Source organism: Rhodnius prolixus, unplaced genomic scaffold (assembly GCF_049639745.1).
Source record: "Rhodnius prolixus isolate KJV_2025 unplaced genomic scaffold, Rpr scaffold_2, whole genome shotgun sequence".
In the NCBI taxonomy this organism is placed as follows: domain Eukaryota; kingdom Metazoa; phylum Arthropoda; class Insecta; order Hemiptera; family Reduviidae; genus Rhodnius; species Rhodnius prolixus.
The window spans coordinates 64,669,591-64,687,062 of record NW_027411592.1 but is presented as its reverse complement, the minus strand read 5'-3'; the positions used below and the strand labels follow the sequence as shown (position 1 = coordinate 64,687,062).

Sequence of the window (17,472 nt, the reverse complement as noted above, 5' to 3'; positions counted from 1 at the left end):
AAATCATTGATAAAATCCATGATATGGTGATGGATGACAGAAGAGTGAAGGTGCGTGAGATTGCTAGTGCTGTGGGCATCTCGAATGAACGGGTACATAATATTTTGCATCAACATTTGGACATGGCAAAGCTATCCGTAAGATGGGTGCCGCGATTGCTCACGCTTGACCAAAAACGAAATCGTGTGAAGTGTTGCAAGGACGGTTTGCAGCTGTTCCAGAAGAATTCGCAGGACTTTAAGCGTCGTTTCGTCACTGTGGATGAAACATGGATAACATCACTACACTCCTGAGACCAAAGAACAATCTAAACAATGGGTTACCAAGGGGGAATCTGCGCCAAAAAAGGCGAAGACCGTTCCTTCGGCCGGAAAGATTATGGCGACTGTCTTTTGGGATTCGCAAGGAATAATCCTCATCGACTATCTGGAAAAGGGTAAAACTATTACAGGTGCATATTATTCATCGTTATTGGACCGTTTGAAAACCGAGCTGCAAGAAAAACGCCCACGATTGGCCCACAAAAAAAGTCCTTTTCCATCACGACAACGCACCAGCTCACACCTCAGCAGTTGTGGTCGCAAAATTAATGGAAATAAGGTTCCAACTCGTTTCACATCCCCCCCTATTCTCCAGATTTGGCTCCCTCGGACTACTATTTGGTTCCCCAATATGAAGAAATGACTGGCGGGAAAAAGATTTTATTCAAACGAGGAGGTGATTGCAGAAACGAATGGCTATTTTTCAGACTTGGACAAATCCTATTATTCGGAAGGGATCAACAAACTAGAGCAGCGTTGGACGAAGTGTATAAGCCTAAAAGGAGACTATGTTGAAAAATAAAAAAGGTTTACCCCAAAAAATTAAGTAGTTTTTATTTTTGCACGGACTTTTCAAACGACCCTCGTACTTAACACCTTGTCCACTATAAATCTTCACAATACACACTTCCAAAGGCTGCAACAAACATTTTTACTTCCACCTTACAAAATATAAAAACCATTCCTCAATTCTGGGACTTTACCAAAACAATTAAAACGAAGGGGGAAACTCGTGTCAATTATACAACAGGTCTGCCACACAAAATATTGTACGAGAAAATTGCCAATCATAAATGTTTTAAAAATATTTGACGAGAAATTAAAACTATTCAAAGGTGCTCTCCCCCCTCTCCACTAGTTTGAGGGAATATTAATGAGCTCGAACCTTGATAATAAATAGTAAGAGGAAGTCATGAGAGTGTCCACAACCGGAAGTTTTTCTCTTTTCCTTTAATTAGAGCTGATTACCAAAGAAAAAATGGAGAACATATGTTAGAAAACGTGATTAATTCAGATATAGATATAATCGAGACCACCAAAAACGTGTGTATAGGTGCGTGTTTGTCCGTACAGTTTACAGACAGGGTAACCCTTGGGTAGGTTACACTGTCAGTAAAAAGACTGGCTGGAGAGTATCTCGTAAATGAACTTGCAGATCTGGACTCCCACGCGGAGGTCCCGGGTTCGAATCCAGCAGCTGACCCTTAGATTTTCTCTTCCTAGGAGCTTCTTACAGCTCACTGTCCGGTGATGGACAGTGTTGTCTGTAACGAGAGAACACTGTCCGGAGGCCGGCAGTGCACTGGAAAAAGCTCCGGGCGCTAATGACCTCAGCTGTTGATGCGCCAAAAAAAAAAAAAAAAAACTTGCAGATCCTATCTTAAAAAGACCCCCTGTCTTCTTCGTCTACCCCCCCCCTTCTCTGGCTGTAAATGTATTTCTGTCTTTTATTTTTTTTATAGAAAAAGAAAAAGTAAAGAAATTTAATCCGATTGGTGGGTGGTGGTGCTACCGCATCTGTATGTCAGTTCTCAAAAATCTTTTTTCTCGGTTAATGATGGGCCCCTCCTCCCCCCCCGCCAAGCACACAGTGTTTCGAGATTTGAACCATTCTTATCTCTCTCCATTAATGGCTACCATATTAAATAAGATTAGTAGGGGTGGGGGGTGGGGGGAACTAAACAAAAATGTAGCACCTTTTTCCTTTTTCCATTTGCAAACAGGAAATAGCACGTTTATTCACGCTTCCTCTCTCTCTTTAGCGGCGCGAATTAATTACCACAGCTGACTGGAGTTTTAATTCTTAAAATAAAAGTTTTGTGTAGTTAAGGAAAATATACAGCACGCACATACATGCACACTGTGTACATATAAACATAAATACTGCCTAATCTGCTCGCATTTGTTTACTTTAATCGCTTATTTATTTTTAATTTTGTTTTGACCTCTCCAAGTATTATAATACGTATTTACTCTTTTTCGTATTTACTTATTCCAACACTAATTTCTACTTAAACTTCTCATTATACTGATGCATAATTTAAAATTAAAGTTATTCATTCTTTTTTAAACCATATTTTAAGAATATCATTATTATGTTGTTGTTATTGTTGTTATCTTCTACATTTCTCTTTTGGATCTACCGACAAGTTTCATGGTAATAATGGGTTATTTTTTGTAATTTTTTTGGAAGTTTAACACTAAACCTACCGACATTTATGCATAACTATTCCTACCATGACCGGTCAAATGACCGCACTTTAAAATCACTTAAATTTCTTATTTTAGAATGAAGAATGATAATTATTTAACTACGAAAAAGCGTAGTTTCTTTTGTTTAAAAATAAATCTCGTAGATTTTACTCTTTTATGCATCATTTTTTTATAAATTACAGGCTTCTCAGTTGCAAATTTCCCGCATACTTACTATTTACATTTTAGACAGCATTTTTTAGTCTTATTGCCTTTACAGTATCTTATTTGGCTATTTTTCCGACCATTTGTTCGTGTACTAATATTTGCCATGCTTTTGCAATGGTAACACAAATTTTGCCTTGAAATTTCACTTCCGGTAGTTTTTTTATACAAAATCCATGGATTTATCCCGGGGCTAAGTCTAGGATATTGAAAACTATTTGTTGAGACCATCTCCGAAATTTTCCACGGTTATATTTCTTCCACGAGCTGTATACATTTCTGGCTAATTTCAGAGCGACAAACTCCCCCAAGCTGAACTGAAGGTTTCTCTGCTTTCAAGTTTTCCCAAAAAATGGAAAGCCTTTTATTGCTAATCGAACGCTATTGATACCAAATTTGTGGAGGCGACTAGCAAACATACTTTACTATAAATTCCTCATAATAACCATTAAATAAAATCCACGGCATAGACCGGGAGAATCGAACCCACTAACCAACAATATATCTTAGCTTTACAGGTCTCGAAACACGGAAAAATTTGACCCCCCCACATAATTAATTCTCTCCACCAACAATTATGGGTTTGCAAAAAACCGGACATTACACTGAAGCCTACCCCACAAACCACAATACGGAAGTTTTTACCACTACACTTTCCGTTGATTAAATACGTACTAGTTTCCGGTAGAGGTGAATTTTCTTAGTTGAATTACTGTCATGGGTGGGGGGGTGGGGGATTTAAAAGTGATTTAACTATACTGAGAGTGGAAACCCAGATTTGGAAGAATTTGTCACGATCTTAAGACCCCCTCCAAGCTTCCGTTTACTTTACCCAACCCAGTTGAAGACCGGAAACAAAAAAAAAATAAATAAAAATGTAAAATACGTGAAATGGAATTTTCTAAAGGGGGTGCGGGGGGGGACAAGAAAAGAATTGGGATGCAAAATACTGTGTAATAGACACAACAGTTCACGTCACAGACAGAAGCACCGTGGGCGGGGCGGCTAGCGTATCGGCGTGTGTGTCGCACATCGTACTTACGTACCTGGTGTCACAGACAAAACATATGGCCGCCCGAAACTACACTGACTGACTGACTGATGTGTAGCATTCCAATTTACTATGCATACAACAACATCGTAGTGTTTTAATTAATTTATCTTCCATAATAAAAAAAGGTGGAGGGGGATTTGTGGTTATTTTACTGGAGAAGGTTTTAACATTGTCTCCCCCCGGGAGTAATGGGAAACTTGCGTAAAAGTGTGTGTCTCCTCATTATGGGAAAATTTATTATTAATTAATCAGATTTTTTTTTTTTTTTTTAGAAAATCTGTACGAAAAGTCAGGCGGAGTTTCCTTTTAACCGGAAAATGATCGACACCTTTAGAATGAGTAAAATCTGGTTCTTTGAACAACATTGTGGAAAAGTTTTTAATGAAAAAACAAAAAATCGATGAACTTTTTTCTTGGAAAATTTAAAAAAAAAACCGCAAAGAAAATCTTAAACCAGATTTTCTTCAAATTCCTGTGTTATTTTTTTTTCGCCACCCCCCTCTAAGTTTTCTGTTAAAATTGATAAACAATCAGTATGAACCCATAAAACTAAGGATATTCAAGATTGGCGAAGAATCGGTCCAAATAAAAACAACAACTCGGTCTTTTCGCCAACGTTTCGACAAATATATATTGCCTTCTTCAGGGCCTGGATATTACAAATACAAAGAAAAACAGTAATACTAAATAAAAAATAATTTACGGTCACGAAGCCTATAAATATTCATATTTTGAACCCATAAATTTTAAATGTTTAAAATTGGAATCAGATACAGTATAAAAATACGCATTCACTAATTAATAATTGATAATGCATTTCAATCTAAACTTCATAGTAAAACTCATAGTGATAATACGAGCTCCCAAAACGGTATAAGAAGTTTCGAGCTTTTTTTTTTTTTAAAAAAAAGAAAAAGACTTCCAAGAAAAAGAACGTCAAGAACTTGCAAATTCCCCCCCCCCCCCCAAAAACGACAAAATTAAAATGGAAACTACACTGCATTTAGGTTAAGGGTTTAACGGAAATAGTAATTTTTTCTTATCGGTGAAAAATTGTTTTTACAAACACACGTACAGGGGGGGGGGAAATAGAACATTTTTATAAGTAACATTCTTTTTCAGGTTAAATTATTCAGATTAGTAAAAACTCCTCCTCACATTAAACACCCCCCCCCCATTCATGCGCAACATTGTTAATTTTATTTTAAGCGCATGCGAATGATGTCACTTACGAGGGTCGTTTGAAAAGTCCGTGCAAAAATAAAAACTACTTAATTTTTTGGAGTAAACCTTTTTTATTTTTCAACATAGTCTCCTTTTAGGCTTATACACTTCGTCCAACGCTGCTCTAGTTTGTTGATCCCTTCCGAATAATAGGATTTGTCCAAGTCTGAATAAAATAGCCATTCGTTTCTGCAATCACCTCCTCATTTGAATAAAATCTTTTTCCCGCCAGCCATTTCTTCATATTGGGGAACAAATAGTAGTCCGAGGGAGCCAAGTCTGGAGAATAGGGGGGGGGGATGTGAAACGAGTTGGAACCCTATTTCCATTAATTTTACGACCACAACTGCTGAGCTGTGAGCTGGTGCGTTGTCGTGATGGAAAAGGACTTTTTTTGTGGGCCAATCGTGGGCGTTTTTCTTGCAGCTCGGTTTTCAAACGATCCAATAACGATGAATAATATGCACCTGTAATAGTTTTACCCTTTTCCAGATAGTCGATGAGGATTATTCCTTGCGAATCCCAAAAGACAGTCGCCATAATCTTTCCGGCCGAAGGAACGGTCTTCGCCCATATGGCCACTCAGAAAATTTTTGAAACCACTTATAAACTGTTCTAATCGAAGGTGCAGAGTCACCATAATGTTTATCAAGCTTCTCTTTAGTCTCCTCAGGCGTTTTGCCTTTCATAAAGTAGTGTTTTAATCAACACACGAAATTCTTTTTCGTCCATTTTTTTGAAAATCACTCGACTTCCTCTATTCAAAGGAATGCCAAACACAAAGAAATAGACCGATCTGGCTGAAACTTGGTGTGTGTTCTTCCAAGAGATGCTACTAACTAAACATAACCTCGATACGCGCCAGTAGTGCTATCTCTCTGACTTTGCACGGACTTTTCAAACGACCCTCGTATTTGTAAATTAAATTAATGAAAACAAAAGATAATGATTGGTGCTAAATATAGCAAAGCAAGAAACTTGTGCTTCCTTTTATCCCGCCAAAAAAATCAGCTGGTAAGAAATTTGTTGTTAAGCGTTTATCGAAGATATGAAAAAAATGAATGTCCGGTGTGCTTTTATTATTATTTCCCCCGCATTTGGGTGTAAATTTCAATCGCCTGGCGTTTTGTTTTTTGTTTTACACAACTCACCGATCTGACGATATGAGTAGTAGTCTCCTGACGACGATATACCGATACCGTCCTGTATGTGGTCCGGGTGCGTCCCGTTATTATTTGGGTTCTCTTCACAGGATACATGATGTGTCATAAGCACATAATAAATATTCACGTAAAAATGCTTTTTGTTTACACCAATTCTTCCCCCTCCCACAAATATACACAACAAAAAATACAAAGCACTACTTAAATTTTAAATTTTACTGATCTCACCTTTTTTTATAATTTAGTTAAAAAAAAAAAAAAATTATCCTGTGTAAAACACAGTATTCAGTAATTGAAAACGAAAAAATTGTTTAGAATTGTTTAACACTTCTTGATAAATTAACAAAAATATATTTTGGAAAAACCACCTTCACCAGAAAAGAACAACACATTAACCTTAACAACCAACTTGGAACTAAACACAGCCGTTCTCCAGGGAATACTGGTCCAATTCACTGGTAGTAACGAACACACACAGCTGTGTGTGTGCAAACCAAGCCCGCCAATGGCACAGCCAGCGCCACTAGTGCCAAAACATATAAACTCTATAACCCGCCATAATTACGTATTGAAATAAAAAAACTAATCAGGTTATCTATCTATCCACACAACATTGTTACAAAGTAAATGTGTTGCAGAAAAAGATGAGAAAAATGCACCAACGGGGAAGAACCCTACTTTTACTGATTGTATTTTCCCACTTTTCCAAGAGTTTTCAGAAAAATGGTTACCACAATTTTTCTTTTAATATTATATTTACCTTTTACACACTACCGGGTTCTGGAAGTTTTTGAAATGTGCTGCCAAAATTTTAGAAATAGCAAACAATAAAAGTTATAACTTATTTTTTTTATTTGGAGTTAAGTTTAATTTACAGAAAAATACTCATTTCTATAACCAAATATAAACGAAATTATCCAAAAAAAAACATTATTTTTTGGAGGGGGCATTGGCTTGCGCCATACAGCCAGAGCATCGTCTAAGGTCAGTGGTGGGCAAACTTTTTTAATGGGGGGGCCACAAAGTTTAAGAAATTCTAGAGGAGGGCCAGGAATTATAGAAAAAATGCATTTTGTGTTAAAGCTTTTAATTATAATATTATAAAAACATTACAGCATTACACACTTGGGTAACTACGCGGCTAGTTTGGCTTCACCTATAGGTTATGCATCTATTATTCTACTAAGTAGAATCTACTTTATACTTCTCGACCGTCAAAACGTAATTATAGCGGGGGATATACTATCCATGTCAATGGACCCTCGGCGGGCCGGATTAAATACTTTCGCGGGCCGAAGTACTTTGCCCATCACTGGTCTAGGTGCTTATCACTAGAATATCACTCACTCTCCATTCTTACTTATAAATACTGTCGCTTCACACATTCATCCCTCTACTATACACAACTATTTACATACAAACTTACAACTAATGGGCGGGTCAGTACTCCTATATTCCTGCCATCCTTATAGCTTAACCGAAATTAAAATCACCGTAATCCTTCTGTAATCATTTTCTTGCATTCATTCTAATTCGGCTATAACTTTTAAATACATTCATATTTCATTGTTAGCTCTGCTACAGATTTAAGCACATAAATGTTGGTGGAGAATATAATGTCTTCGTAGCGAAATGGTGCATCTAAATACCTGTATATGTCGTCAAACATTCGTTTCCTTTCTACTTAATGAAGTGGACGTATCATTATTATATTATCTTGAAATCCTCCTCCTCGATTGCAATCCACGCAAAGAGGAGAGAGGACCTTTTTGTTGATCCTGTGTGGAGGTACGATCCGCACACAGCGTGGTTCGCTCTCAGCCTGCTTATTGTTGTAACAACCCAATTATTAGTGACAGTTCTCCTTAAACCATGGTTGTCTAGGACATGGATGTCAAAAAAAACATCAAGCTCAAATTTCTCATTACAAGTATTCTTATTATTAACTTGTAATTAATCCCTTAATAGAACATTCACTGTTGTTTATGTAGTACATATTATTTTATTTTATATTGAAAAGTTTACAAAAAAGAAGGTAACAACAACAACAACAACAACAACAAAAAGTAGAAGGGGAAGGGATTAGCTATGCGGTTAGCGTACTGGAGGTCCCGCGGGTTCGAATCCCAGCGCTGCTGACCCTTAGATTTTTTTCTCTTCCTAGGAGCTACTTACAGCTCACTGTCCGGTGATCGGACAGTGTTGTCTGTAACGAGAGAGAACACTGTCCGGAGGCCGAGGCAGTGCACTGAAAAAAAAGCTACGGGGCGCCAATAACCTTAATTGTTGTCAGCGCCTTAAATCATTTTTTTAAAGCACAAGAACATTTTCTGAAAATGCCGCACGTTTTTGCACATTTTTAGCAACTCTTTTTTTTTTTCTCGAAACCTATTAGATCTGGGTGGTTGCAAAAAAATCTACAGTTATAAAGGAGGGTTTGCCCTTTATTTTAAAGAAAATTTGGGTATTTTATCTTTTATAGAAAAAGAGAAAAAAAAATGTCAAAGTTTTAGATGTTTTTTTTCAACGTTACGCTTTTTCGTGCAGTTTTTTTGACAATCAACTCATATACAACTCTCCTACCGGACAGTTTTAATAAACATACAACTATTTTACACAATGTATTATGGGATAAGTAAAAATACTTTTAAACTTAATCTTATTGTTAGTGTACCGCCCCAAATTTTGAAATTGTTAAAAGTGTGCCGCCGCGACAAAGAAGGTTGTGAATTACTGTTCTAAATGAATACTAAATTCATGGCGTTTATTTGAATAATTCTCTCTAAAAAAAAAATTTTTTTAGAATATTTTGAAGAAGGAAAGTCTTTTTGTTTTTGTTAATTAAGCCCCAATATTGTCAGTGAAGGAACTATAAAAGGTTTGGCTTTAAATTAAGTACGCGATTAGAAGATTTAAATCACAGCGATTAATTTCATTAAAATCAAAAAATAAAATATACTGCCATTAACTGTAACGAAAAAGTAATGAAACAGAATAAACAAAAGGAATTAACCCGCGGAGAATAACATATGGGTTGAACTTTAGAACAGCCTATAGCACATTCTGGTGTACATTTTTGTAAGTTCTAACCCAAGGTCGTTCGTTACCTTCACACAAATGGCTATAATATTATTTCATTTTCTGTTTAATTTTACTTTAATTGAAACATCATGTAACGCATAGTAAAATTTAGAATTTAAAAACATTTTTAATCAATTTGAACAATTTAAAATAATTTTTTGGGGCTTCCAATTACGATTTTATTCATATTTTTCCATAAAATTTTTGAGGACGGTGCTCTCTCTCAATTTGTAGATATAATTTGTAACAAATGTAATTTTAATAATTTGATATATTGACGCCATGTTATATTAAAGATTTTTTTTTTTTTTTTTTTTTTTTGTAGTTTAAGATATAATGCAGCATCTTCACAATTCCAAAAAGATTATTAAACAGCAGTAGATGAAAATAACAGTTGTAGTTTGAACTTCAAACAGTCAACATCGCTAGAAAGTGTCTACGTACTTGTGCTCCTACTCTTACTATTCTAAATTCTTTTTTCTTATTCTAAATTATTTCATTTTAATTTTAATTTTTTCCTTTTTCTTCCACTCACTCTTTATTTTCCTCCTGAGCTGTTTCCTCTTTCTCTGAGTTTCTTCTCTATTCACACACTAGTATTCTCTCTTTTCTTTCTTATTTTCTTCTAAATTTTTTTTTTTTTTTTTTTTTTTTTTTTTAAATTTTTCAATTTTTATTTTATTTAATAAGTGGTGAAAATCTGAGTCGGCGAATATGTCTGCAGACAGCGGGGGTCCTGGGCCCCCGGCGTCGGACCAAAGTTCAGATAAGTTGTGTGTTGGTAATGGTAAAAGTGTCGATGTACCAAATACTAATTTAATTAACACTAAGGTGAATGATATAAATAACATTTATGTAAATGTGTCCAAAAATACTGATGTAACTTATGATGAAAATATAAGTAATATGGAAGTGGATCGATCTGTGTCCGATTCTACTACTAATACGAGTATTAACCCAATTCAATTCTTACCTAATGAAACTGGTACAAGAGCCAATAAAAGATCAGGTGAGATAATTTCGAGTGGTACCACTAAAGTGCATGTTCAGGAGATTAATGAAATCTCAAACAAAAGCCAATCAATGTTTAAACTCGATTACATTAATAAAGCGAGTAAAAATCGTTATCGTCCCAATGATAAAGGTCCATATGTTATTAACCTAGAGGGTAACAAAGGTAACCTAGGAAAAGTACATAGGATGGCATTGGGCAAGTGGTTGTTTAAATCAGCAAATGCGTACACGAAGGAGATAATTGATATTTCTGTTACCGGTCAGAACAGAATGAAAATCACAACCAATACACCACAGGCAGCTAACAACTTATTATCTTTAGGCATTCTTAAAGAACGTGAAATTGTAGCATATATCCCTAACTTTCGAGTACAATGCACAGGTGTGGTTAGGGATATTGATGTGGAATTGGATGATAGTGAAATAATACAAGAGCTTATCTCACCTTTCTCCCCACTCGAAGTCAGACGTCTTACACGTAAAAAATATATTAACGATAAACAACTTATCGAGAAATTACCTATTTGTTTTATTACGTTTGATAGCCAGACATTGCCACAATATGTATCCCTATATGGGGCAAGATGTAAGGTGGATCCTTATATTCCATCCATTAGACAATGTAAGAACTGTCTGAGATTTAGACATTCAGAGGAACAGTGCAGAAGCAGAACTAGATGTGATCATTGTGGAGAAAACCACAGAACCATTGAATGTACTGTATCTGAGGCTGTTCTGCCGACATGTGTCCATTGTAAAGGCGAGCATAGATCTACTTCTAGGGACTGCCCAGTTAAATTAACAAAAAATAATGAAATAAGAAATAAAATACTTAATAAAAATACATTTGCCACTGTCACAAAGAATAAATTTGATATCTTAAGCGAGGAGGAATTTCCTAATATAGCTGCAAATCGTTCCACAATACCAATTATAAGTAGGGATACCAATAAACTCAATAAACCAGAATCAGCTGGTACCGAAAAGTTTTCTAAAGAATACCGGGACTCCGTTAAATCAAATAAGTTTAGAAACAACGATGTGGAGCCTATAATTCGCAAAACCAACAGTCACACTAGTATGGAAATAGAGAATAAAGGAAAACTATACAGACATTCTGCATCACATCACACACGAACAGACAGACAAATCATTAACCCATCACAAGTAAACCCACAAACTGACAGACACACGGAAGAATCACAAGATAGTAATGTGGAGTATGTCTTCCAGTTAATTAATAGAATAAAAAATTATCATTCTAATAAAAATGAAATATTTAAATTTATTGCATATAACTTGGAAGAAATTATTTCTAAAAATAGCGATAGTTCAAAGTCAGGCAATGCAAGCACAAAACAACAACCACAATCGAATAATACAGTAGTAACAGATACCAGCATACACACTCATTCACAGCGCACATCATAATACTAACTTTATTTAATAACATTATTATCTCTACGTTCATTCTTCAACTTACATACGCACAAACAAATATTTATTACAAATCTTAATCATATACATTGCGTCAATTTCATAAAATAAAATAACAAAATAAAAATAAAATAAATTAAAAAATGTTCAAAATTTTACAATTAAATGTAAGATCTCTTCAAAGCAATAGAAATTACTTAGAAACATTTCTGAAAATAAATAATATAGATATAGTATTGCTATCAGAAACCTGGTGCAAACGATCGCAAATAATTAATATTTCTAATTACAAATTTATCAGAGCCGACAGAAATGATGGATATGGCGGGTCAGGAATCTTAATAAAAAATAACATTTACTTTAAAACAATTCAATTTCAACCTAAATTCAATAACAATAAAATTCAAACCTGTGGCATTAGCTCTAAGATTTCAAATTCATATATCACTATAATATCGATTTATTGTGCACCTGGGCACAAATTTCAAAGTAATTTCTGGTCCACATTATTTAGTTCCTTGAGTTCGCCAGCCTTGATCTGTGGGGACTTCAATGCTTACCATAGAAGTTTTGGTTGTGCATTCAATAATGCTGAAGGTAGGGACCTACTCGACGCCGTACATGACGAGAACTTGTGTTTATTAAATGACGGAACAGCCACACTTTTACAAAGACCTGACAGACGTCCTTCCGCCGTTGATCTCTCCATTTGTTCCCCTTCCCTAGTACCTAGGCTAGAGTGGAAGGTTTTAGATGAACCTTTCGGTTCGGATCACTTAGGCATACACATCTCTTTGGACAAAAACATCCCCACTTTACACAACCACAGTTCCTGCCATAGAAAATGGAATCTGAAACTAGCTGACTGGGAAAGTTATACCCGCTTATCAGATAACCTGCTATCCCAACTGAGCATCTCAAGCGATCCATGTACTAATTATGTGAACTTTGTCAAAATTATTAATAGCGCAGCGGAAGCTGCTATCCCTCAAATAAAACCTTACCTTGGGCGTAGGCCCAGATTCCCTCCGAAGCCGTGGTGGGATGAGGAATGCGACAAGGCCAGAAAGCAAAACATAGATTCATTTAAAATTTACAAACTGACACCCAATCTGGCCAACTACATCAATTGCAAAAGAGCCTCTGCATTTTGTAGGAAAGTATTTAAAACTAAGAAGAAGGTAAAATGGGCGGAGTTTTGTAATTCTATTAATAGAAACTCTCCGATCAAGGAAATTTGGAGTGGTGTGAGGGCTCTCCGACACGGATACACTAGACGCACAACTTCTTATGATGACTGGATTCCTGAATTCCTGTGCTCCCTTACACCCGAGATAGTTCCTAATCAAGTCACGACACCCGACATATTACCTTCCTTTGCAGATCAATTGAATAATCCCTTTTCCTTCGACGAATTAAGTCTTTCTCTTAAAACGAATACAAACACCTCTCCAGGAATTGATAATATCCACTACCCTATGTTGGTCAAACTGTCGGATTCAGGTAAGAGGATTCTCCTGAGGATCATCAATGATGTCTGGACACAAGAGAAGCGTATAGATGATTGGAGTATGCAAATAGTGGTTCCGTTACTGAAGCCGAACAAAGACCCTTCCCTACCCGACTCCTACCGACCTATTGCATTATCCTCCTGTGTTGGCAAGACATTCGAACGCCTGATTAAAACTAGACTAGAGTGGTGGGCAGAAGCGAATAAAAAAGTCCCACATTATCAGCATGGCTTCAGAAAGAAACATTGCACTCTAGACGCATTATCCACCTTCGTTTCAGATATACACAAGTGTTTTTCTGAAAATAAGTACATGATGGTGGCGAATGTCGACCTAACCAACGCATACAACAACGTCGACATCTCAATCCTAATCGACAAAATGAATACAATAGGCGTTCCATCCAGAATCATCAAACACATCCACCACCTCCTTTCATCCCGCTCCATCACAGTCCGCCACAATGGCAGATTTAAAGGGCCACGCATAACACACTTAGGATTGCCACAAGGTGCTGTCCTCAGTCCATTACTTTTCAACATCTATACAGCAGATCTCCAGGCCACCATAGGTGAGGATGCTTGTGTATCTCAGTATGCAGATGATATCATTCTGTTCAGCCAAGAGCGTACGTTAGAAGAAGCTAAAAGTAAATTAGATACAGCAATGTTGTCATTCAGCAAATGGTGTTCAGAAATGGGTCTCTCATTATCTGAAAGTAAAAGTACTGTCACAGTCTTCACTAGACACAGAAAGTGGAACCTGCCTCCGTCTCTAACTCTAGGTGGATATCACCTCCGAGTGGAGAGGGTCATTAAGACGTTGGGTATGGTAATTGACAACAAACTTTTATGGAGACAACACGTTGAGCAATTGGCTGAAAAGTGTGAACAGTCTTTAAACATACTGAGGTGCATCAATCGTCTGAACTATGGAGCTGACGTGAAGACATCACTGATGATCTATAGACAGCTGATCCTCTCCAGGATCGATTATGGGTGTTTCCTATATGGGGATGCCGCAAACACCCATCTGGATAAAGTCAGCCGGATACAGTTCAAAGCTCTGAGGTCCTGCCTGGGAGCTCTTAAATCTACTCCAACGAACGCCCTCTTAGTAGAGGCTCGCGATTTTCCTTTAGATATCAGAAGGAAGTTATTGGCTTCCCGATTTGTGGTGGACAGATTGTGTGTAAGTAATCACCCTGTTACAAAGAGAATTAGCTTCATGGCAGCCAAGGTATTCACTGAGAGGTACTGGTGCAAAAAGAAAACTCCAATTTTGGTGAAGGTTTTCTGCGACTTGTCCCATTTCTCGTCCTCCCTAAACCGTACAGATGTCTTACCCCGATATTATTTTGACTACCATGACCTCCTTAAAAATCCCTTCATTATAGACAGCCTCTACCATTATGATTCCGATTCACCAAACATAATAAATAACTGTAACTTTCTGTCAAAATTGGAGGACAAGTTCGCTGACTACGACCACTTTTACACGGACGGATCTAAGAGTGCGGATGGCGTGGGATGCTCAATCTATCACCTACAGTCGGACACAATCTTGCAATACAAACTTAACCATACTGCCTCCATATTTACAGCTGAACTGATAGCCATAAACAAATGTTTATTTAATATACGGTCTACCGACGTCAAACACTCTCTCATCATGAGCGATAGCAAAAGCGTTCTTCAGAAATTGAGACATCCTGGTAATGACCCTTCCTTCCTGGTCCTGGATACGATTAATATGATAAAGAAGTTAATCGCCAATGGCGGATCAGTCTGGTTGATTTGGGTGAAGGGTCATTGTGGGCTATTGGGAAATGAAAAAGCTGATTCTGGAGCAAAAAAGGCCACTTTATTACAGTCTCCATATTTAAATACATTGTCCCCATCCGATATTAAAAACTACGTTAAAAAGATATGCTACCAAAAGTGGGATGAAAGCTATACAAGATCTTCAGCACTAAAAGGTAAATTCTACCGATCCATAGAAACTGGTATACCGCTAAAACCTTGGTACAATAATTACTCTGAAAATAGAAAATTCTTCACCACAATAATCAGGCTCAGATTTAATCATAACTATTCTCCACACCACCTAGCCCGCATAGGGATCTCCATAGACACAACTTGCTCCTGCGATCACGAATCCATAGCCGACTCCAACCACTTAATATTGGCCTGCAAGAAATACACTCGTGGCAGGGATCAACTGTGGAGGGCGCTAGTACGGACTGACTGCCCACTACCACCAAACTTGCACACCATCTTGATACATAACAATGACGACATATACTTGGACTTGTACACATACATAAAGACGAACAACATCACACTATAACACACACATATACACATACACAAACACACACATATACACATACACAAACACACACACACAACAGTTTTCCTTACGTAAAAAAACAATAATAAACAAATAAAATAAATAGATAAAAAAAGGACAGACGATGGAAAAAGAAAAAAAACACATAAATAAGTAAAAAACAAAAAAAAAAACAAATAGATACTAACTAAAATTATGTAGAAATAAATATCAAAATCAGGGTTGCCGGCCAAATAGTCAAAAGCAGAATAACAATAATAATGGCTATCTGCCTTAGTACAGAAGGCCACAAAAAAAAAAAAAAAAAAAAAAAAAGATGAAAATAAATTTACCGATCACACACAGTCCATGAGCAAGACAGAAGACACACCAACCCTCATTGTACATTGTAAATTAGGTAAATATTTTTGAAAAAAAAAAACTCGTTACTTTATACATATTCATTGTAACATAATTATAGTTAACACACTGTAAATACATATGTTCCACAGCCCTGAAGATGACCCTAGTCCTTAGGTCAGGGGTCGGCAACCTAATTTAAGTAGAGAGCCATTTTCTCCTTAAATAATTTTAATAAATCTTACCAAGAGCCGCAAGGATGATAGTGTAAACAAACTCTGTAGATCATTTGTATTCACAAATTATTATTTTATGATATTCAATAACATTTAAATGTTTTATACATTTATTTTCACATATTGCAAAGTAAATAAACAAATAAATAATAACTAAACCTGTGTTTGAATGAAAATGGCGGCAGTCCTATATAATTACGTACTTTATTTTAATATAATTCTATTCAATTTCAAACCTATCGCATTTAAAATTCTTTTTGAAAAAATATCTTTACTTTAATAAATGAAACCGCATGCGGCTCGTGACCTCTGCCCTAGGTCGAGAAAGCTTGGCATAATAAAGTTTATATTGACTGAAACTGGCATTTATTTTCTCATCCTACTGAAAATAAATTTAAGCAAAAAAACAAAATACATTCAAAATGACCTTTATTTTGGAAATAATTTTATATTAAGATCTTCAAAATGGAATATTTGACCTGATGTTGGCATGTTGAAGATACTGAAACGTTACTAGCAAATATTACAGAGCTAATTTACTTGTGTTTCCTTTAAAATTATGTAACCATGAAAATAAGCTTGGAAAAATCATCAATTAAAACATAAACAAATTGAATAAAATCGAACAAAAATATCGATAGAAATATTAACTAATGTTTATACTATTAAAATCGAATGCTAAATAAGATGCAATTACCTAATTTACAATTCATGCAAGAAAATGATGTTTTTTTTAAAAAAAGAAAATTCATGCTTACCTGTGCAACATTTTCAAAATGTTCATGACTTTTCTGATAAACTCTAGCTTTTTGTAGATTTCTGCCAACGCCAGAATTTTTCCGAAGAAAAACCTCTCCATGATTGGCTAGCCAATCTAATACCTGGAAAAGGGGGGAAAAAAACCTGATTAAAAATAAATAAACATTGGAAAGGATGTTAGGGAGGAAAAATGCATCACTTTAAATCAATTAAAATATTTGTAATAAATATTTACTAAATTGAAATTTAGATAAGATTTTTGATTGCATTTTACAATGTATACCTTTTTTTTTTCTGATAATTAGTATTTATTTTCCAGCACTTCTAATGCACTTAACTCGTTATTGTTAAGTCAATTAGTTTTACAAAATTACCCTTAAAAAAATTAAATCATTGTAATCTATACAGATTTCTCTATCGCTGTCGACCTATTATTTTTAAAGCTCCCTTCGAATCTTTTAGGGTCAAATTTCCATGCATGTAGGGTTTTCACGAAAAGTGATAGCATAGACAAGTTTTCAGAGTTCCAGTATGTGATATCTCTTATCTAAGTTTTTTTTCCAA

At 35.9% G+C, this 17,472-nt stretch overlaps 1 protein-coding gene across 7 annotated transcripts in view; it reads right to left on the bottom strand.

Annotated features, from left to right (window-relative positions):
• trio (trio Rho guanine nucleotide exchange factor) overlaps positions 1-17,472 on the bottom strand; it is a 570,361-nt gene that overhangs the window by 312,556 nt on the left and 240,333 nt on the right. For all 7 annotated transcript variants that reach the window (XM_074117039.1, XM_074117041.1, XM_074117040.1 and 4 more), the window contains one exon: positions 16,908-17,030. In XM_074117039.1, coding sequence (XP_073973140.1) covers positions 16,908-17,030 — 123 coding nt within the window. The remainder of the gene's footprint in view (positions 1-16,907; positions 17,031-17,472) is intronic.